The 23,363-nt window shown below is 43.0% G+C and overlaps 1 protein-coding gene across 4 annotated transcripts; it reads left to right on the top strand.

Moving 5' to 3' along the window:
• Positions 1-438: 438 nt before the first annotated feature.
• usp15 (ubiquitin specific peptidase 15) lies at positions 439-22,507 on the top strand. 4 transcript variants are annotated; one of them, XM_086147012.1, is made up of 23 exons: positions 439-547; positions 1,268-1,395; positions 1,727-1,851; positions 4,135-4,261; positions 4,929-5,074; positions 6,592-6,653; positions 7,118-7,207; positions 11,445-11,582; positions 12,224-12,371; positions 14,672-14,845; positions 15,188-15,346; positions 15,732-15,956; positions 16,072-16,155; positions 16,600-16,694; positions 17,342-17,530; positions 17,807-17,925; positions 18,047-18,325; positions 18,496-18,566; positions 18,860-18,984; positions 19,074-19,223; positions 19,730-19,833; positions 20,852-20,940; positions 21,907-22,507. In XM_086147012.1, exons 1-23 carry the CDS (start codon positions 459-461, stop codon positions 22,279-22,281), a joined length of 3,291 nt encoding a protein of 1,096 aa, XP_086003138.1. In that variant the 5' UTR covers positions 439-458; the 3' UTR covers positions 22,282-22,507. The 4 variants fall into 4 exon arrangements, with proteins under 4 accessions (XP_086003138.1, XP_086003139.1, XP_086003140.1 ...); XM_086147015.1 differs by lacking the exon at positions 439-547 and adding an exon at positions 1,015-1,189; XM_086147013.1 differs by lacking the exon at positions 11,445-11,582.
• Positions 22,508-23,363: the final 856 nt, after the last annotated feature.

Here is a 23,363-nt window from a genome sequence, read left to right as displayed (position 1 = left end):
TATAACACCAATTCTGGCCCTCTCTAAAAGTTGATGGACTCTTAATTTTGTGTTAGGGTTGTCAGCAGAAAAACAACTCTGAAATTATGCATTCAAGCCTAATACTAGTAATTGAAGGAAGTTATACCACTAGTTTTCGGTACTGCTTCTGGCAAACGCAAACAGATTCTGATGAGAAAAAAAAAAAAAAGTCATGAGTCATTGCCCTTGCCTGGGTGAAAGTGGGGTTAGTAAACAACTATTTAGGAATTTATTTTTGTAGCTGTGTCATCTCAGGAAGTCAGTGCAGCAACAGCAGCGGGGAAGTTTGCAGGCGTTTCTCCAGATGGATTGTACCACTGGGTGTCATGCTTCTCCCTGTGATTGGCTGAAAAATTAACGTCATCATGACGTCACTAAACCCGCCTCTGGGACGCCCCGCTCTTTCCCATCATGCAACGGGTGATGTCCGAGGAAAGATGGCGGAAGGAGGAGCGGCCGATCTAGATACTCAGAGAAGAGAGGTCGCGGCACTGTTAAAAACACAACTAAGAAAGGGAGACACTTGGTAAGACATGGGATTGAATCTGTTCGAAGATGTCGTGTGGCCGCTGGTTGGCTCTGCCAAGGTTGTCAACGCCATGGAGGAAAAGAAAAATGAACTGACGGGCCGTGTTGACAGTTAGCTTCGAGCTAGCCGACTTGAGCCTGTCAGCTTCATGTGTGTCAGCTGCCAGGCTAGCTGTGGCTAAGCTAACGCTAACCATGAGATTATCACTGATGATACAGATAGACGTTGATACACGTCAACTCGCGCTGCGGTGGTTATATTTACTATTTTCTGAGTCACAAAGTCAGTGGACTTTTCTAATCATGACATAGTCACGATTCCTCCCGTTTGGTTTGCTTGATCTAGCTAGCCTGCTAATAGCTACACGGCTAGTCCACCGAAGTTCTAAGGGTTTGGCTGTCAGTGAGTTCATCCGTCGACTTCTGCAGGGCGGAGTCGAAAAAGAAGCACCTGTCATAACCAGAGCCAGCTGGCCCGGCATACAGCAACCCGAACTCAAGTCAGCGTCCGCCGTGCTAACGTTACTGTCACAACTGTTAGTCGGTGTAACGTTTGCCTATCAGAGTCATATTTGACGAGAGGCCATTGTTGTTGTCATTCACGATTTGCGACCAAACATCGCCGAGATTTATGCACATGGTAATTCAGATCAGTCGACGGGTAGACACCACCTTAGCGTCACCATACCTGAAATATTGAAGCTTGTCATTGCTGCAGGTATTTGGTGGACTGTCACTGGTTCAAACAGTGGAAGAAATATGTGGGATATGACAGTTGGGACAAATACCAAATGGGTGATCAGAATGTGTACCCAGGACCAGTGGACAACTCTTGTCTTCTCAGAGGTAAGGCAAATCATGTCTCACCTACTCAGAGCTTGTCTTGGATTTAAGTGCTGTCGATTTGTATTATGCATTGCGTCCCGAACCTCAGTATAGGTTAATTGTTCTGGAAGAAGCACCAACTAGCTCAGTAGGGAAATGAGGCAAAACAACAATGTTATTGTTATGGACTAGTCCCTTTTGCAAGGTTCATAGAAAGCTCTCCGGCATACCTGTTCCTTTGTGTTGTTTACTGTGTGAGACAGTCAGCGTGGGGTCAGTGGTGTAAGTGGTTTGTTCTGTTCTCCTCCTGAATGCATACTTGTTTGTCATTCCTCTCCCTTCCTGTCTCTAGATGGGGATGTTCTCATTCAACACCTCATTGACGAACTTGACTACATCCTGGTCCCAACAGAGGGCTGGAATAAGCTCGTCAGTTGGTACAGCTTGACAGAGGGCCAGGAACCAATTGCCCGCAAGGTAGGAGCTCAGTACTGGCATTGTTGTTTGAGTAGATGTTTTGCAATGTCGTGCTCAATATATTGATAATAGAGATAGGTGGAAGACTTGGTAACAGAAAATCCAGCTTCTGTTTCATGGTTGTGGTTGAGATTAAAAAAAAAAAAAAAGAATACAGGCTAAAATGCCATTTGCACTTTGGGCTTTTATGAGTACCGAGTATTTGGAAATGAAAAAGATATTTAGATGCGCCGTAAATCATATCTGGTAAAATCTGATATATACAGCTTGCTTTGGAACTTGATTTTATTTTGGGGTCTCAGTTAATATTTATAGATATATTAATTGATATTGCTTTTGTGATATATATTTTATTTTATTTAAGAGATACTTTTTATTCATGCAAGAAAAAGAACAGATAACACATGGGGACTAGTGAATATACCTGTGACGCACATTGTAGTCAGTAGATAGGAGGCAAAAGAATTGTTTGACACACACGCATATATATATATGAAAAAGCTGAAGTTCATTATTTAAATGCGTGTGGAACTGTAACATTTGTTGATGGGATTTTTGATTAATATCAAGGGGTTTTTGAGCCATTCACAAAGTGAACAGTATTTTTTTTTTCTTTTTTTTTTTTTAAATTAGACATTTAATGTTGTAAAACAGACCACCAAGTAGTTGTGTAGTGTGGCTGATGTTCTAGTGAAATATGTCATGATGACAGATTTAGATTTGCAGGACAGAACGTATCAAATGCCAGCATTTCATTTTGCTAGTCATTGTATCATGGCTGCTGGAAAGGATTTCACCCCCCTACCCCCTGAACATTCCCTCTCTCCTTCCTTTTCCCCCTCCATTGACCCTCCCATTTTACCATGTATGTGGGGCGTATCGGGTAGCTGTAGGGTTTCTATTTTCAGGCAAGGTTCTGGATGCATGAAAAGCTACATGGAGAGATCTGCGAGACACAACATGAAGGAGGTTCATTATATATATTTTTTACTCTTTATATCTTCTGCGAGGATTTTGTCGCTCTGTGATGGGGAAGACACACGCGTGGAAAAGGATTGTAGTTACAGGCCTAGCGTTGTTCATTCTGCTGTCTCATTGCTAACACCGGCGGAGTGTTCACTTGTGTCCTTGCTTTTTGAAGTGGACGAGGGCTCGCTGAGGTCATGCCGATCGCTTGAAGATGAGTGAGAGATCCTTGGCCAGGAGGGGAGGAGGGCTGTGGGTGGGGTAAATGCTTTGCCCTGAATTGAGAGGTTCCGTCAAGAGTTTGGACAAGAGCTGGACTTTTTCCTCCTAGCTCACAAACACGCGGATGCTCTGCTCGGGTATAGGATGGACTCACTAGGGATCGTGGTTTGGGACAGGGCAAGGGGGTTGAATCTGAGCTTTGTGAGTGTGTGTGTGATTGTGTGTGTATTCTATTTCCCAGGGACAGTCGTGAAGTTGGTGGTGTGTGTACATTCGAGTGTGTGTTGGAGGGGCTCAGTGGTGAAATAAATAGCCCGGGACCCCTCAGCTGTTTCCACAAGGTGCTGCTAATTCAGGCACCTCACTCTTGACTGCTCCTATCAGGACACTAGCTGAGTGGTAGCGACCAGTAGCAAACCTAACTTTATCTGAGGGGGAAAAAAAAGTCAGCAAATAGATTACAGGAATGCACTACTCATTTCTAGTTAAAGAATAATTAGCAGGGCTGGAATAAGTTCTTTGTTTGGCGGTCTGGTGCTCCGGGCTCTCAAAAGTGAAGGCGCTTTTAGTTGCCGGAGGCTGTGTCGTAGGGATGCAGCAGTTATTTGTTATTTGCCTGATTTGCTGTGAGCGGCAAACCAGGTGAACTCTGTCAATGGTAGTGACTGATGTTCCTCTCTTTTGTGAATGAAGGTTATGTTGTTTTAAGACTCAATTTGCGCTCCATCAAGGTGCGCCAAAGTGCTGAAAGGCTGAAGAGGGTTATGCTTTCAGTGAACAATTCCTTGATGCTTTTGCGTGAAAGGAGGAATGAATAACAATACACACAATCAATCTGACCAAATTTATCAGTCATATATCATGCGATAAGCTTTGATAACCACAATGTAATATTTTGCTGTCAGGTAATGAAGCTGAGATTAGACAAATTTCAAAGCAGATTGAAATGTTATTTCCTCAATAGAGTTTTTATATTTTTCTACAGCAGTATCTACTATTTAGCATATAAATATTTTGTGCTTTGTTAAAAAAGTCAGTGACTACATGACAAAGAGGACAATGGCCCTTCGAGTAACCAAAAACAATCTTTTACAGGTGGTAGAACAAGGTTTGTTTGTGAAGCATTGTAAGGTGGAGGTGTACTTCACAGAGCTGAAGCTCTGTGAAGACAGCAACATGGACAACGTGATCACAAGATGCTTCAGTAAAGCCGACACGATAGGTAAGATTGATTTCCAGTGGAGTCATTTCGTGAATCCGCTAACATTTTCTTCGGCCCAACACCTAAATACCCCTTGCCCGAGTAAGATACTTCTGCATTTAAATAAAACGAGCACAACAGAGGGCTGATAGAAACTGGCTAAAATTGTTTCCAAAAAAGCCTTTAAGGTCTTATGGTGCGGATAAAAATACAGTCTGTTGCTTACTTCGATTCGGATTGTTTTCTTCTTTTTCCAAAGTGGTTGCAAAACTTTTATGCATGCACATTGCTCCAGTTCTCCCACAAGTATTGACGCTGATATCAAATATGGGTCTCCCTTAAAGAAATACATTTAAGCTTGGGTTTAAGCAAATGCATATGGACAATCAATAGGAACTAGGCATCTCTACCTGCTGTGTAATGTACCCTTAGAGTGTGTTGAGCTAATGAAATTTGTGTAGCTTTTCCCGATGGTGTTGATCTTGTGTATTTTGTGATGGCACTGGGCCTTTGCAATGACTCAGAAAAAAATACATGTATTTTCAAGATATTGTCGTAATTCTGTACGCTGTTATTCAAGGCTCATAAGGGCATGGAGGAGACATTATGAATTTAAACTTACAATTTTTTAATATATTCCTTTTTTTAAGAAGAAAAATATTTATATGTATTTTTATCTTTGCCAAAGATCTTATAGAGAAGGAGATGAGGAAACTTTTTCGCATCCCTGATGAGAAAGAGACCAGGCTTTGGAACCGCTACGTGTGCAACACCTTCGAGGCTCTCAACAAACCTGATAACACCATCCAAGACGCTGGCCTCTTTCAAGGGCAGGTGGGAACTTTTCTGGCTTTACCTCTGAATCTCACTGTGGAAGAGCAGTTTTCAGAATTACTTTAATTTTCCTTTTTCTCTGCAGATGATTATGGCTCCAAGCCCTTTTTTTTTTAACTAGTTTGTCACTTTTGTTGTTTTTATTTTCATTGTTTCTTTGAAATCTATTTTTTTTTTTTTAAATATGAATATACGATGTCCTTGGTTGTCGAGTAAGGCGCCTTAAAATGTATTGTTATTATTATATCTACATGTAGTTTTATGAATATGTTTGCTGATATTAACAATTGAGGTTCATGTTCCTATTAGGACTTCGATGCAGCTAAAGGTAATATTTAGCTGCGGTCAGAACATGCAATCCTATCCTCTTGATTTAAAAACTAAAATTGATGTTAAGTTTTATTTTAATTTCTAGCCAAAAAACAACATTTCGCACACACCTTTTTTGGAAGCAAATCATCTGGTGATAGAAATATTTTTCTTCTGTTAAATTTAATGCTTTTCTGATGCTGCCGAGCATCTTTATGTAAAACTGTGTGCATGTTAGACTTGATCTACATCTGTTGCATTATTCATCAGATTAGCGTTTAAAATGCTGCTGAAATAGCATTAGTCAGAAATATCAGCACATTGACGATCTGTACAAGCTTAATCATTTGAATGTCTTTTGCTGACGCTCCATTCATATTTAATATACAAAGGATAAACATATTTTACAATATAGATTTTCTTTTTTCATTTCCGGTTGAGGTTATTCAGTATTTTTCAGGCAGTAATTTGAATTGGCTTTACTTCTTTTCCTTTTTTGAAAATCACTTTCAACTTCAACTATCCTTGTTTGTGTGTCCTCAGTCTGGTCGTCACGTTCTCATTTGAATTCAAATTTTTTTTATTCTGATATGAAATCTCGACTAACAGAAACTGTCCCACAAATTTCAGGCCTGTGATCTATTAAATCGATAAACGATTCACTATATTTTTTCTCAAAAAGACTAAAATCGCAAGATAGCACCGTCTTTCCGAACTGCTACCCAGCCAGTCTCCGGGCAAACCTTGAAGATTAGGAAATTCTCAAGGCAATGGCCAACCTAGATATCCGGTTGTTCCGACATAGTGATAGCATTTTTGGATTGCTCTCTCTGAAGATGGTGTCGTAATTAAGGCCCAGTGTTAATAGTGTCTTGAAATGAAATTTGTCACTGAGTGAAAATCCCACCCAAACCATCTGTTTGTCTGCAGAAATTCTAATGCTCTTATCCCGCTGCTTAACGCGTGTTAAATGCGCATCTGCGTGGCACCAGCCTTACTTAAGAACTATGTCGCCTGCTTTTCACTTGAAAGGCTGTTATTATTATCTATTACTACAGTATGTAAGGCAGTGTGGTATTTGATGGAAGTATTAAAAAGACTATTCTGGGGGTTCAGCCGAATATACACAAACACGACTACTATTTTTTATTCTTAAACTAGATTCAGTCCTCTTTTCTACATCCTCCGCCTCTCCTCTGTGTTGTCAGGTGCTTGTAATAGAGAAGAAGAATGAAGATGGCTCGTGGCCTCGAGGCTCCACCGCAACCAAGTAAGTGGACGGCAAAAGTCCAGGCTTGTGTTTCTGTGTTGACACTGGAAGGGGTTAGTTGCAGTTTTCCAAACGGAAACACAATTACCAGTCTGGATCCAGTCACTGCTGTCGGCTGAAAAATTATCACACACTCAAACACACACTGTTATTGAATTGCGGATGAGTGTGGTCACTGTAATGCGATATAACACACAGCGGAGGAATTTGGAAAGCTGTCCGTAAGGCTTTGGGTTTGCAAATGTGTAAAATGAAATCATTTTGATAGTAATTTTCACCAAAGATCCTCCTCTCTATGACTGTGTTCTGAGTCTACCTCTTGCTTGATCCTTTGTTGCTGACATATCCCACTTTATTTCTATTCATTTCAGTTTTATTTTAATTGACTCCTGCACTGAAACCTTTTTTTTTCAATTTTTTTTCCCTTCAACTCTAACTCATGATATATTCTTTATCTTTTGAAGGTCATCTGGTGCTTCCAATCTCTCTGCATTGCCAAAGATCTCGCCCTCATCTCTCACAAACAATCATAACAGCAGCTTCAGCAGCAGGAAGTAAGGCTTAGTAGTGGGTCGAGTAGCAGAGGGGTGATCAGGGACGCCATCAGCCAGAGACGGAGCTGACAGCGTAGCACAGGCACGCACCATAACCTGGTTAACCTTGTCGGCGTTTCACAATCAGCGGATCCTACCGCAAATACTTATAAAGTCAGTCACTGAAAGAAACGAGAAATGAGGTGACCTTGTTATTGAGGAAACTTTTTTTTTTTTATCCGGGTTTATCGTGAACCCAGTCCTAAATTTGGTACTCCTCAACAAAGCGGTTGCTAACACGCTATTGTGACATTTGTCGGACTTCGTGCAGGTCCATCTCTGGCTATCGGCCGGGGCTTAAGTCCAAAGAAGCAGTCTAATTCACGAGCTGACAGCAGGAAGGGGCGGGGGCTTACATGGGATTGATCTCTGATGTTTCTTCAGCGACAGCAGTGCTCTCTAGTAATGACAGAACTGTCCCTTTAAGTCTCTTAGTCAGCATTTATTTACCCTGATTGATAGTTCTGACTATGACTGCATGATTAGGACACGATATCATTCGACCTATCTTGTTGGCGCATATCCACAATTTCACCGGCCCTTTTTTAACCACACCGTTTAAAAGAGATTGCGAAAAGAGGTTTTAATTTAAATATATTCCATTCTAAGCAGTGCCAAAGTGTCCTGGGAGGAATGAGGCCAACGTGATCACTTTAAACCTTCAACGCCGTTAGGACCCCTTTCCCACAGAAAACACTGGGAGCCACAAAAACCCTTTGACACCAAAAATGAAGAGAACACTGCATACATCTTTTTTCCCCCTTTTTTGTGTAAACAAATTAAGAAAAAACTAGTGTGTTGCAGTTATGAACTGCTACAGAGAAAACTATAATGTCTTCATGCAACATGTTTTGAGCTTGCAGGGTTGAAGGTTGCATTCAGATAAAATGCTCAATGTCCATTTGAGTCCCCCTTATATTTAGGAAATAAAAAGACCCAACTTAAATGATTCCCTTGCAGCAAACTGAAAATGCCGTCTGTATGCTGTAATTTTAACGCGTGCAAGGGGGTGCAGTCAGCTGTCACAGCAAATTAAAGAAACAAAAAAGGGACCTTTACACTCAAGAATATGTATTTACAATTAAATAGCCAATATAAATATTTTACCTAGTTCATGTGATTTTTGCTCATGGAATCTTAGCACACATGCACCTCAGGGGTGTAAAAGCTCAATAAATGGTGTTGCCGGTGGTTGTCGCGCACCTGCGGTTCTGGCTTATATTTTGAGCAATAAGAAAGTGAATTTGTTTCATTTTAGCGTCGCAAGATCCCCAAAATCTTCAAATTTGGAATTACAATAGAAAAAATGAAGAACTATAATAAAATTGATGCAAATTAAATATATTTCCGAAATTGCTGGCCCCATCGCTCTAAATCAATGCTTACGTACCACCGTCTCCAGGCGACTGCACGCTAACATTACCAGGAGACAGCCTCTCAGGTGGTTTCTACCATGAATGAGAGTTTTCAATCACACAAGTAAAAAAAAAAAAAAGATGGTGATTGGAAATACTTACATAGTTTAGTAAGCTGACCAAAGAAAATCAAAATAGAAAATAAAATTAAAAAAAGAACAGTTAAGATGAATGAGATACGCAATTGACTAATGACCAAATCAGTAAACTCAGGCAGGTTGAATGGTTGATACTTTGTTTTAATGCTTGTAAAAATGTTTTCCTCAGGATATGGAACCTTATGGATTTTGATTTATTAGTTTTATCACAATAAAAAAAGAGAATAGATATTAGTACACCATTTCTTTTCTCAATTTCCTTGAGTTGAAGTGATGCCTTTAGTTTCCCAGCTCTACTCATTGGTCTGAATTAGATGGTACCTATTCATTTTGGGTAATTCTCATTAGAATTATTGGATCGAACGACCAATTAGAAATTCTAAATGTTACCCAAATTGTTACTGGCTGAATAATTAAATATTCAACGCCTTCAATTGGTTTCACCCGTTCCTTGCCCTCTGTATTCTCAGTGGATCAGACCGAATTGACAGCTGATTGAATGGTCGCACCCATCAGTTTTCTGAATGTGCTGTGCATTTTTCCACAACTCCTTCTAGTTTAGAAACCGTGGCAAAATTGGATTGTTTGGTCTGAATAATCATGCAGCCTTAGTTGGTTTTGGTACATTTCCAGAGGCAACCAACCTTTTCCCGAGCGCCTTTCTGTCAAACTGTATCTTTATTAAATATCACGCAGGTGGAGATTCTCCATGTCAAATTTCACTGTCGCAATGTTTTTCTCCCGCGTAAACTGACAGGGTTTTTCCTATCCAAAGATCTTGAAAGAGCAAAATGTGGGCGCTCTCGTTTGCTGCGTGCTAGAGAGCACTGCTCGACTGTGGGTGGAGCTGTCGCCTCTGCTGTCCAGTTTACTTAACTGTCCCCCCCCCCGTTCCCCCCTCCCTGCCTTATTTGTGTGATATACTGCATGCTGCTATGGTGTGAAGTGTGGTGTGTCTTTGGGTGTGCATCCCCCCCCCCCCCCCTGCACCCTCCTGAAAAAAGAAAAAAAAATATTTTGCCAGTTTGCAGAAATATTAGCAGCCAAAATTGACAGTCACGAATAAGCAAACTCCTCAGAATACTGCGTTGTACTTGGTTTGGGGATTTGAATGAAGGATCTCACTCAGTCATTTCGTATTTCTGCGGTGTGTGTATGTGTGTGTGTATTAATAACAGCAGTGGTGTCTTTTTATGTTCATTGTCAGTGAGTTGTGGAATGCACAGAGTGGGTGACTTTGGCAAATTCCCATGAAGCCCTTCCGTGCCTGTTTAACTGTAGTGCTGCTGCCATTGTTCCCTCTGAATTATGCACGGCCCCCCCCCCCCCTTTTTTTTTTTTAAATGTGCCGTGTCTTCATTGCATAACTCGTCTTTCTTTTTGTTGGTTCGCCATGGTCTGACCTCGACCGTGATGCTCTGTAATGGCAGTGCCCCCCCCCCACCCCCACCCACCCACTCCACCGATTATGCCAGGATGAATCCTCACTCCTTCTCTCGGTCTCTTCCTCTTTACCTCTCCCTAGAGCTCATTGCCATGCACATGTTCTGCAGTCGATGTGACCTTCAGAATTAATTTAATCTACTCTTCTCTTCCGTGCCCCGAGATGCATTCACAGTTCAGTGTCGTAAAACTACACCTTCCCTCAGGTTATGGCTTTTTTTTTTTTTTTTTTTGTTCTTCGAGCCAAGTCACCCCACAAAACCTCACAAGGGCGGCGGTGGTATATAAACGAGGATGGAAAAAAAAAAGTAACGTCAAAGTGAGAGCGTCGTTGGGTGTATCCCAAAGTGGAGGGTGTCAACATGTGAGCGAAAAAGCAATAGGACGTGTGCCACAAACGCAAGTGATAAGTGGCGGAACAGCATCTCAGCGTGGGTGAATGGGTTATCTTAATGTGTGTACGTGTGCGTTAGTTTGGCCCGTGAATACTGCAGCCTCAGCTGGATGCGGTGGATCAGCTGCTTCCTCTATCCCCATCTCATTCCTCTTCTTGCAGACCCCCCACTCCCCCCCCCTCTCCCTGTACTGACCGCCCCTCCCCCATTTTTTTTTTTTCTGCCTCCTCCCTCCCTCCCTCTCCGTTTCCCCCTCTAGCTTCGGTAGCAGTACTCTTGAGCATCGTCGCTGCTGCTGGCTGCTGCTGCTGCCGCCGCCGCCACCGCCGCTGCTATAAATATCCACCGGTAGCTGTAGAGCAGCAGAGAGCAGCAGGCAGGCCAGAGGGAGGAGCGGAAGACCAGAGGACAGCACAGGACAGGACTAGGGGAAGGGATCCGAGGCAGAAAGGATAACAAGATGACAGGCGGCTGAGTCTGAAAAAGGAGGGGGGGCGGTAGAACGGAGATGCTGAGTTTGCTGTAACGAGAAAGAGCATTTAAATGTTTGCCTTTGTTTATTGGTCTGCGCTAGAGTTGGGAGGCAAAACTTGCTCCGGACCGTATTCACATTCTTACCGGGATTCCACTGGCGTGTGCCGGGAGGTTGACTTTCAGACGCAACAGCGGAGAGCGGAACTGTACCTGTACTTCCCGGGCCTTCTACGAAAGCGGGCTTTGCATGTGCTGCGCCCGAAGTGAACATCATTCAGGCTGCAGGTCACTGAGTTTTGTACGGACATGTGTGCTGGAATGGGCCAGGGCGGGGCTGAGATGTCATGCTCCTGTGTTGCTGGTGGTGCCTGAGGTCTGAGGCGGTGGAGCTGGACGGCAGAAGGGTGGACCACCGTGTGCTAAGCTGCGAGGCCTCCACTGCCATCGCTGCTGTTTCCCTTGACCAGTGGGAGCCGGAAACGACCAACACTGCCTTGCAGCCCTCTGAGAGGTCTGCTGATCTCTGCAAATGTGAAGGCATAGCCTAACACTGTTTCAGCTCCAGCCTTGAGCCCATTTTACATTTTTCAAGTCGGAAGTATCGCACTGCTGTTATGCCTCACGGTTTGTGTACAACCGTGCAAGGATTGGGAAGATTGGAATTGGGAGATTTTTTTTTTTTTTTTACCCTTGATCCTGCTATGATAATAGTAACAGCGTCAAAATTTAAAGCTTTGTAAAAGATATATCTGCAACAGCTCAGTATTATCAGGGATGCTGTTGTCTTTTTAAATTTTTTTTGCTGCAATGATTTTTTTTTTTGGTTTTCTTTTTTTTTTTGTTAGTATCATAATATCGGGCTCATTATGGTGGTATTGTCCAGAGTAAGAGGGGATGTTGCTGGGGGGCGTTGCCTTTTGTATTTGATCAAAAAGTAGCTTTTCAATGCCTTCGTTCGATTGTGTTTTTAGTGCAATTATAAAGGTAAAATGGCATCATCCTACATTTGATAATCGTAGCCGACTTCTCGTTACTGTATGTGACAACTCTAAGCCTCGTCGACGAAACTCGTGCTCATGACCTTTGCTCGCACAAGTTTGTCAAACAGCTATCCAACCCTTTCCTGTCCGGCTGTGTGTCTGTTAATTGCAGTGTGAGGAATTCGGGCTATAGTCTGCCAACCTACCACCCCTACAGCAACAGCTATGACTACTCGGACCAGAGCAGGCAGAGTGAACGGTCGGGCCTCTGTGGACTCTCTAACCTTGGCAACACCTGCTTCATGAACTCGGCTGTGCAGGTAAAAGCATCTCTCCGAGGTTTTCCTGCAGACTCTCGTGAAAGCAGATGAATTTTCGTGAAGAGCACAGAATGCTAAACAAAAGTGTAAACACGGGGTTGCACCAGCTCTGACCTGGGTTTTCAAATTTTATATGCTGACTACCAAAAAGAGCAAAATTTGCAAAACCCACTTGAGATTTCTAAGTGTATAGAATTGACTTAAGCCATTTTTAAATGATTTTTGTTGCAAGAATTTTATTTATGTGCTAGTGTACATGCAATTAAACATAGAAACAGCAATGAAATGCATTCAGCAAAGGCCTTTTCCCACTATGTGGACATCAGCTCAGCTCACTGATAGCTCTTGACCTGATGAGCTGTTAACCCTTACTTTGTAAGCAGTCCCCAAATTTTGCATCTCATGAGTACACTACGGTTTTTCCCTCAAATTGATGATAGATAAGGTTCATAGATAGTTTTTCACTACGGCAAGCAAAAAAAGGGGAGCAGCAGCCTCTTTTAAAAGAGCAGATCTACATTTCTGAGCTAAACAAATGTTCTGCAATTCAGGTTTTTGTGATGAACATTAAAACACAAGTTTTAATTTGTATTACTTTAACTCTTTCGTATGACCATTTAAAACCCCAGAGTCCCAATAGAGCAATGATTGAATGTAGCGGTTTCTAAAGTTGTACCTGCTCAGATCCTTTTATTGGCTTCCCGATGCAGCCGGAGCGTCCTACAGTGTTCTGGTATTGGCCCTGCAAAGTAGATCTTGGAGTTACCGCCCTGCTCCCGTAGTCCACTATCTCGGGACAGTGGAAATTAACCCCAAAGTGATATAAAGTTGTTTTTTTTTTTTTCCTGGCTGGTACATGAATTGTTGCTCAAACGGTTGTCGTAGCAGATTAAGTGTTAAATCTTAGATGCGATAATTCCAGCTCCCAGCTGCTTCGCCCAGTCTTTGGTCCGCCGTGTCCTCATATTGCTTTCAAATAATGCTTGATGCTGTTTGGAACAACGGGGGAAAAAAAAAAAAAAAATTTGCATTGAAGTGATGCTGGGATAGAAGAGGATTCATTTATCTAATCTGCCGTAACTGACGTCAAGTTTCTGCTCATTACGAAATGGCAACTTGATCACAATGTTCTGCAGTCCAACAAGACATTTATTGGTCTGTATTTGTCTAATTTGTCACTCTCCTGTAGAACAACAATTGACGCAGGTTCGGAAAATGATCTTGTTAACTTTGACGCGGTAAATGAGAGATGCTTTCAGGCCTCATTTATCAGTGTAATGTGGGATTCTGTGTGATCCAGTCTTTGACCGTGACAACAAAATTAAAGAAATAGATGGATAAAGTACGAAAACAAAATCTTATCACCATACTGAAAATTAAACATTTGGCTATAAATATGATTAAAAATCGAGCTAAAATAATGTGCGCTGGCTATAAATCAGTTGTACAGCCAAAGCGAGAAGTTTTAATGAAACTTTAGGGTATTATTCTAAGCAGGGAATTAAAAAAAGGCTTACGTCACTGTTTTAATTGAAAAAGAAAATCTAATATTTTTCTTGCTGAAATGAGAAACAAACTAAATAGGAAAAAGTGCACAGTGAAGTCGAAGACATCGTTGCGGAAATTTTTCAAACCCCCAGCTGTATTTCAAAATGTAACACATGTACAACCTATGATATTAATATAATATCATGGCTTTTTATAGCGATGCTTTATACTGAGATGAAGATCCAGTGATCTAATATTAATCATCGCCACAGTAGATTCTGAAAAGGAAGGGTTAAGTTGAAGGTTTTAGAAAACAAATTCATTCAAAATAATCGGAAAATACACATATATTTGAGTCGTATCGATACACAGTAGATGTGACTCTTACGAATAATTTCAAATGTTGAATACGTGGCTGAGTATGTTTCAGTGTCAGACAGAGTGTTTGGTCTTATGTAACGCCTTTCAGGCTCAGACAGACTCACTGCAGCATCACAAACCACTGCTGAATCCAGCTCGCACACAACACCAGATGCGAGTGTCGATATTCTCCGGTCAGTGCCGGCAAATGCCGTTCTTCGTGCGGGAGTGACCCTTCGCTCTCCCAGGTGGTTCACTTACGGAAATTAAGGACAAATTAGCCACCGCACTGTTGTTCTTTGAAACCCATTTATTACTGACGGTTTGCGACACGGTGCAACACCGCGTATTTTGTTACCACATCGAGGAAAACACACGCGTTTTCTCCGAAACTGCAGTGCAATGATCCTTTTTCACCCGACCCCGTTTTTTTTTTTTTTTTGTCCCCACAGTGTTTAAGCAATATTCCTCCTCTGACGGAGTACTTCCTCAAAGATAAGTACACGGATGAGCTGAATGAGGACAACCCACTTGGAATGAAAGGAGAGATTGCCAGAGCCTACGCCGAGCTAATAAAGCAGCTGTGGTCGAGCAAACACAGTTACGTCACCCCGAGGCCTTTCAAGGTGACAATCTTTAGCGAACATTTCGAAGGAAAATCAATGGAGGTTACCACGGCAATGCATACGCTCATTTCTGTAAGGAAGCAACTGAAAGCAGCCCCACGGTCATTCGCCAATACGGCCAGTAGTGCTAATAAGACAAAAACGTTTTTTTTTAATGTAAATCATACAAGTAAGAAAATTACAGGAAAATAATTTATGCAATTGGAAGTTGGTCAACAGGATGAAAAAAAAAAAAGGGAAATTGATGGAGTCTTTCACTTTTTTTTTTTTTTTTGAAATTCATCCCTCTGTGTGACATTCCTTAAAAATGTGTGGTTGGTGTGTACTCCTCTGTCTCGCCAGACCCAGGTGGGCCGCTTTGCACCTCAGTTTTCCGGCTACCAGCAGCAGGACTCGCACGAGCTGCTGGCGTTCCTCCTCGACGGCCTCCACGAAGACCTGAATCGGATCAGGAAGAAGCCGTACATACAGCTGAAGGATGCGAACGGCCGGCCTGACAAAGTGAGATCAACGGCGACGGGATCACCGACGGCTCTGCCACACGTGTCGGCCGCAGTGTGACGTTACAGATTTTTTCACCCCGTGAATCTTAGTGTCGGAGTGTGAATTTATGAATCCCTCGTCTGACTGGGTACTTCCCCAAGCAAACGTTTTAGAAAAATCTGAAGTGCAATAAATAAATAAACACCGCGTAATTGGAAAAAAAAAAAAAAAAAATCTCGGTATTTTCGAGTGACAAATGTATTTTCTTTAAATGATTACAAGCAGCAATTTTAAAAGGTAAAGGTAATTTTTGAAAAGTGCAAGCCGCAGGATACAAAGCGGTGAAAACCGGTGTTATTAATATTTCCGACAAGTTTCCATCTGGCATCCCGTGATCTTCCAGGTGGTGGCAGAGGAGGCGTGGGAAAATCACATCAAGAGGAACGACTCCATAATTGTGGACATCTTCCACGGCCTTTTTAAGTCCACCTTGGTGTGTCCTGTATGCGCCAAGGTCTCGGTGACCTTTGACCCCTTCTGCTACTTGACCCTGCCTCTGCCCATGAGGAAGGAGCGCACAATGGAGGTTTTTCTGGTCAGACTAGACCCTCTGACCAAACCCATGCAGGTAACAAGTGCAGGCCTTGTGCGTGGCATCATGCCGCCCCTGCTGCAGTCTCAAGTTCGTATTCACTTGTGATGTGTTTTTTTTTTTTGTTGTTGTTTTTTTTCCTCCCCCTCAGTACAAACTGACCGTTCCGAAGGTGGGCAACATCTCTGATCTGTGTGCCTCCCTCTCCAGCCTGTCTGGGGTGCCCGCTGAAAAGGTAAATTAGTTAGAAATCCCCCATCCCAAATTATTATTTTTATATTTATTTTTATTTTATTTTTTTTAATGTCTCATGATTTTTTTTTATTTTTATTTATTTTTGCTTCTAACAAATCAGCAATGATTTATTTGTCCAACGTGGCATTTTTTTCTGTCGTCGAGCACCTCTTATTTTTCATGGGTAGCAGCATAATAAAGGTGAGTATTATTTTGCAGCCAATGCGGTGATATTTCAACAAGTCAGCTTTCATTCCAAGCGAAGTTATTTAGTTCAGAGTTTTGTTTTTCTCCTTGTCAGATTGATTATAATTTCCAGAGTTTCTGTTTTCTGTTCTGAAACATGTCTTGTCTGTCTGGCTAGTAGATTTGTCTATACAAAAATCTCCTCGTCCAGTTAAAAGAGGTTTTCCATTTATTTCTACCTCTTGTCTCTGATATCCAGATGATTGTAACAGACATCTACAAGCACTGTTTCCAGCGGATCTTTGCCACCAATGAAAACCTCAGCAGCATCATGGAAAGAGATGAAATCTATGTGTGAGTGCCAAGTGGGGATATAACTTTGCTTTACACAATATCAGAATTCATCGATTGGTATTTTCTGTAATGTTCTTAATTACTTTTTAACCCAAACCAAATTGAGTGATATTAACAAAGGGAATAAGCAATTTAATGTTCCTTGTTTTTTTTGTGGGTTCGTCAGCCATATTCGTTGTACTGAATGCTTGCTATCATTGTTGTTTTCCTCGATTTGCTAAGAACACCTTGTGTAGAGCAGGGCTATATTGTAAATTACAAAAAAAGACGCATATCGTAACTCAAAAGTAATTACAAAATTAGCATAAAATTAAAAATAACCAGTGAGAAATTATTTGAAATGAACCAGTTTGCCTAGATTAGCACAAAATGATTAAAAAAAACAAACCTTGGCAAGAATGCACATTGACGTCATTGATCTTCGTAAACTGTAAAAGTAAAACGACCGTGTAATTAAGGAATGACCTGATTATTTGGCACTGGTGAAAACTTTGAATTACAGTCTATCATAGTTCTCTATTTTTAGAATATATTGCGGTGCACTAGCAGTTCGACATTCCTGGCTGTGTTGACATAAAGACTGGCCCTCTGCAGAAACACTCAACATTAAACATTGAACTTTTGCTGAAGTCACCCCCTCTTTTCAGTTTTGAGGTAGCGATAAACAGGGTGGAGGACACGGACCACGTCGTGCTCCCCATACACCTGAGGGAGAAATTGAAACAGACGGGCTACAACAACACCAGCCCGGCCCTGTTCGGACAGCCTTTTCTCATCGCGGTTCCCAAATATCTCCTCGAAGACAAACTCTACAACATGCTCTTCCTGCGCCTTTGGTAGGCCATGCATGCTTCTTCATCAGACAACTGTAAGAACTGAAGTAGTAGATCTGAGAGAGTAAGCTTTTTTTTTTTTTTTCTTGCAGCGGTAAAGGAAAAAACAAATTCAATTTATCAGTCTTGAAACTGACTCCACTGCTTATTACTACTACCCCAAAAGCTACTGGATCATTTTAGAATATCAAAAATTATTTTGAACTTGTATGACTTGAATGACATTTTAAATGTGAAAACAAACACTGACAGTGATTTTTATCGGCTTTGCGTTCGCAGCCGATTTGTGAGGTCCTCCGAGGAGGAAGATGAGGATGACTGTGAAGAGACACTGTCTACAAAACAGCACACTGTCAACGGCAACGCCACTAATGGCCTCCTGGAGGAGGGATCGCCAAGTGAGGGCGCTTACATACTAAAAGACGATAGAATCCAATATTTTTCAGATCCCGGTGTCTTCTTTAGCGGTACGTGCTGGACACTTCCGTGACGCTTTTAGCCTTCTCCGTCTCACCCCAGGCGAGATGGAGACCGACGAGCAGGACGACGAGTCCAGCCAGTGTCAAGAGCTGCCATCCGAGAACGACAACAGCCAGTCGGAGGACTCGGTGGGCGGGGACAACGAACTGGAGAACGGCATAGCTGGTCAGCAGAACTCGAGCAAAGTTCAGCAGACCGGATACAACAGAAGGAGACTTTTTACATTCCAGTTCAATAACCTGGGCAAAACGGACTTCGTGCTCTGCAAAGAGGGCACCAGGCTGATCCGGTTCGACGACGAACACCTAAGGCAGAACGGTAGGACCTGATGTCAAGTGAACCGAAGAGTCTCCACACAACTGTATTTGAGGGGAAAAAAAAAGTCATTTCATCTATTCATTTCTTTTTAGCATACCATTCAACTCACACGCTCACATTACTGGAATCGTAATTTTACGTGCAGACGATGATGATGTTCGCTCTTTCAGATCACTCTTATCTTGCTTTGGACTGGGAATCAGAGACAAAGAAGAAGTACTTCAATGAGAGCGTAGTCAAGGTAAAGGCAGCATTGGTTATTTAGTTAAAATCATCCTTTGGATAACTAAGGTAGAGCGTGATTATATGGCTGTGTATAATCTACCAGGATGTAGTTGTTTATAACTCTACATTAAATGCATGCTGTACTTACATACTTCACTTTGTTTTTGGCACTGACTTTTTTTATTCAGCATGCAGTTGGCAGCAACCTCCTGTTGTGTGCCCAGCCTTGAAATTATAACGATAGCACACACTTCTTTGTTTAGCTAAACGGCGACGCTTGTGTCCATGTGTATCTGTGATGGAGAGCAGGACTTTGATAAGCACGAGAGCACAAGAGTACGAGAGTACAAGCCTCAGACGAAGGCCTTCTTCAAGCTGAAAGACTGCATCGAGCTGTTTACCACCAAGGAGAAGCTGGGAGCGGAAGACCCGTGGTGAGCGCCCGTTCGAAACGCGCCGATCTCGCCGTGGGCCGAACGTTGCCCTTCGACGTAGGTGACGCAAATGGACGCCGTGTCCGCAGGTACTGTCCCAACTGCAAGCAGCATCAACAGGCCACCAAAAAGCTGGACCTATGGTCCCTGCCGCCCGTGCTGGTCGTCCATCTCAAACGATTCTCCTACAGCCGCTACATGAGGGACAAGCTGGACTCTCTTGTCGACTTTCCGCACAGGTACTCGCACGCACACTGCGTCGCAGCGACATTCGCGTCGATGAATGCAGATGTAAGAGATCGTCTCCTCCCCGCCGGTCATATTTAGAATCTGAACAGATCGCGGAGCTGTCAAGGTCTCTTTTGATCATCAGGTTCACCTTTGCCGGTGTTTTGACAACGTGTCCTCACGAGTGTACGCATGGGGGGGGGGGATCGCTTCGGTGAAGGTGAACTTAAATATTAAAAAGGACCTTTTAAGGAGCCAAGCTGAGTCTCTCCTGTTTGTGCCTCGCTGCCGGCGCTTCATTAAGACGCAGCTATGCTTCACCCACTGCTTTGCAGAATGCCGTCAGGTACATGATGGCAGGGGATTTTAAAGTTTGCTACACATCTCGCTTTCGATCAGCTCCGATGTTTTTCGCCGCAGTTTTCAGTACGGTTCACGATGAGCTTAATAGAACTTGTAGACTTTTATCAGGGAAAAAAAAAAAAAAAAAAGACTGTTAAACTTGTCTTCCATGCAGAGATCTGGACATGTCCGAGTTCTTGATCAACCCCAACGCCGGACCGTGTCGTTACGACCTCATCGCCGTGTCCAACCACTACGGAGGGATGGGCGGAGGCCACTGTAAGGCTGCACGCACACACACCAACCCCCCGAGCCCGTCGGAGGCCGCTGTAGCGTTCCATGAGTTTACCGCCATCTCCGGGGCCACATTTTGACCGTCATTAAGCCGTAAATCGAGTTCTTTAACCGCCTGTTTAACGATATCTCATTTCTGTCTTCGTCCCGTCGTGGTGTTGTTAATGTGCTCTGCTGACTAAGGGTCCTTTACGCGCTGACACTCGTGCCGCGTCATCAGCTTTTACAAACAACTATTTCATTTATGTCTACACGGACCCTCTCCCGCCCGTCACCGCTGACGTCTGGTGCCTCATTCCATACACGTTTACATTTCTCGCCGAAGTCAGTAACATATTCTACTCATTTTATAGCAAATCAATTGCAAAAGCCAGTTACGGCCTCCCGGGCTACATTTTCTACCCCGGTAACACAAAGGTCGGGTCGTTTGACATTATTTTCACCAATTCACACAGACTGGGCAGTGTATCGACTGAGCATTGAATGTGTCCTTTTTATAATGCTTTAAATCGAAAAACATTGCGATAAATCGGTTAAAATGTTACTTGTTTTCACGCTTGCGCGAAAGTGAACGAGCATCCTATTGACCATTTGTTTGTTGTCAAGTTATCCCTAATTAGCTTTTTTGACCCCCCCCCCCCCCCCATTTTTTTTTTTTTTTTGTTACTCCTATTTTTTGATTTTCCACTTTCATAAGTGGGTACTTGTGTGGATTTTGAGCTGGGGAGGAAAGGCTTCTGAATATCATGATTCACTTTCCCCTCTTCCTGCCCTGCCCTGCTGAGAAGAGCCACATGCAGCTTTTATACGAGCAGATCACCATATGGGCCGCAGCGGCTCACAGCCATATCCGCTGACGTGAGCTGGGCCGCTCATACGCCCCAGCTCCCCCCCCCGAATCCCTGGAAGAGAGATATTTCTGAGCAAGATATTCAAGTGAATTGAAAAAAAAAAAAAAAAAAAGGTGCGAGTATCTAACTGCCTCTGCCGTTGTCCCGGTCAGACACCGCGTACGCCAAGAACAAGGACGACGGAAAATGGTACCACTTCGACGACAGCAGCGTGTCTCCCGCCAACGAAGGCGACATAGTGGTGAGTGAACTGACCTCCGAGCGCTTATATATCATTATCATTATCGGCCGATTTCCCGGCGTGATTAATTTATCCCACACGTCGGTTTAATTGTGAGGACTCTAGCTTTACGGTTATTTATTTGTCACCGGTGTTATATTATTTGGCACAGGGGAAACAGTATTTATAACCGCACCGCCATTACGCGAATTAAATTTATAGTCGTTTGACAGATCATTCGCAAACGCTTAAGAAAAAAAAACAAGAGTAACAATCTTCATTACAAGCACTATATATTATTTCTTATTTTATGTACCCTCAAAGTGACACTTATCAAACTCAATTTTTGTAGGGTTTTTGTTGTAATGCCCACTTTTCGCCACTAGGGGTCAGTGTTTGTAAGTCGGATACTGGGTAAAAATAAAAACAAACACAAATTGAAAACCGTATTTATAACAGGTTATATCGCGGATGAAATTGAGAGTCTTTAAACAGGTCATTCTAAAATAATACATAAGAGTGGAACAATATTCATTACAGGTGTTGTATATTATTTATTGTTTTAATTACCCGCAAAAAAGGGACACTATTAAACTCAATTTCCTTCAGGTTTTTGTTGTAATACACACTTTCCGCCACTAGGGGAAAGTGATCGCGAGTCAAATACTGGTAAAAATAAACAAAAAGGGAAACATCATGACCATCACGCAAATGAAATATCTAGCCTTTGAACAAAGCGGTCTGAAAAAAATTAAGACGGCAACATTCTTCGTTAGGGTTTTTGTTGTAGCGGACATTTTCCACCGCCAGTTATCAGTGGTTGCTATCGGAGTACTTTTCAAAATAAAAAGTTAGTTTTTGCTCATTTCAGTGATGAAGGCAGCTGTTACAGCTTTCCGCTCAGACATTTCTCCATCTCGAAAACAACGCAATAAACTGTAGTTGGAGCGTCTTTATTTACACCCGTGTGTGTGTGTGTGTGTCCAGTCCAAAGCAGGCTACGTGCTGTTCTACCAGCGCCAGGACACCGTGAAGGGCACCGGGTACTTCGCTCTCGACCGCGAGGAAGAGGAAGAGGACGATGAGGACGGAGAGGAGGAGGAAGAGGAGGAGGAGGAGGAGGAGGACGATGAGGACGACAGCGGCGAAGGGACGAAGGGTGCCACCTCTGCCCCGGGGGTCGCTTTGGCTTCCATCGCAGCTCACAGCGACAAAGAAGACCTGAACGAGAACCGGCGCAGGAAGAACGACAACGAGCAGGAAGACGAAGAGGAAGAGGAGGAGGAAGAAGAAGAAGAAGAGGAGGAAGAGGAGGAGGAAGAGGAGGAAGCCAACCAGGACATTGCAATGAAAACCAACTGAGGCTCTAACAATGAGACCGGTTTAAAAAAAAAAAAAAAAAAAAAAAAAGACGTCCAGAGAGAGAGACAGGGTTGGTTCCACCCGAAGCCATACGGACATGCAGCGTGGCGACAGGCGTTGCCGGCGTCTCCAGAGGCAGGACCGCCGGCCAACCGGGAGGACAGCCGTCAGGTCAGAGGGTCGCCGGGCTACACGATGCTAAAAAAAAAAAAAAAAAGAAAGAAATCCACCGCCCTCATCTGGTTGGATCACTGTGTGCTACCGTGCGTGCGTGCTTGTGCGTGTGTGTGTGTGTGTGTGTGTATGCGTGCGTGCGTAGGAGAAAGCGTTGCCACGTCTGTATTCTGGAGGGGATTTGACCCGCTGGCTCTGAGAAAGAGGTCAGACCACCACACTTTTGTGCTCCGGTCACACATTTTTTTTAGAGAGCAATGCATATCATTTTTAGCATCATTTAGGCCTTGTATATATTTTAAACACTGAATTGTCTGTGTTTTCATTCAGCGCTGATTCATTTTTGAACTTGCACAATCACCAACCCATCCACTTTTTTTTTTTTTCTTTTCTTTTTATTATTATTTTTTATTTTATTTGTTTTGCCAGACATACTGCAGTTGTCAGGCTGTGACGTTGTCAGTCACACAGAGACAAGGTGTAGGGAGCTGCCTTTCTGGGAGGCCTGTAGATGTTTATGGGTTTTATAAAGTGTCAAAAGAGCCAAACTTTCCTCGCTTTGCTGCTACCAATGTATTTGCATGAACCCTTTTGTGTGAGCGTGTGCGTGTTTTTTATTATTATCATTCATTTCGTTTTTAGATCCTACCTTTCGCTGTCTGTCTAGGTATCAACTCCTTACCGCTCACCCAGGAGTGAAATGCTATGCGGCTTTGCGTATGTAGGAATCCCCGGAATCTCAAAAAAAAAAAAAAAAAAAAAAAAAAAGCGTGAACTCCGACGTCCGCCGGAGTCAAACGTTTCCGCCACGGCTTTGCACTCTTTCTCCGCTTCGTAGTGGAGGCGCTGCGGGATTAGGGAACGTGGGCGACTCCGCCGGCATCCGGCTCCTGACGGTTGCCGCTCGG

Source organism: Fistularia commersonii, chromosome 5 (genome assembly GCF_037954325.1).
Source record: "Fistularia commersonii isolate RoL2024-O1a breed Wild chromosome 5, RoL_Fcom_v1.0, whole genome shotgun sequence".
Taxonomy (NCBI): domain Eukaryota; kingdom Metazoa; phylum Chordata; class Actinopteri; order Syngnathiformes; family Fistulariidae; genus Fistularia; species Fistularia commersonii.
Note: the sequence above shows the minus strand (reverse complement) of the source record. Positions and strands in the feature narration are given on the sequence as shown.

Coding starts and splice junctions, on each gene's coding strand:
- usp15 (XM_086147012.1), top strand. CDS start 459: ATGGCGGAAGGAGGAGCGGCCGATCTAGATACTCAGAGAAGAGAGGTC. Junction 11,583..12,223: donor GCCTTGCAGCCCTCTGAGAG/GTCTGCTGATCT, acceptor TGTTAATTGCAG/TGTGAGGAATTCGGGCTATA. Junction 16,695..17,341: donor GAAAGAGATGAAATCTATGT/GTGAGTGCCAAG, acceptor CCCTCTTTTCAG/TTTTGAGGTAGCGATAAACA.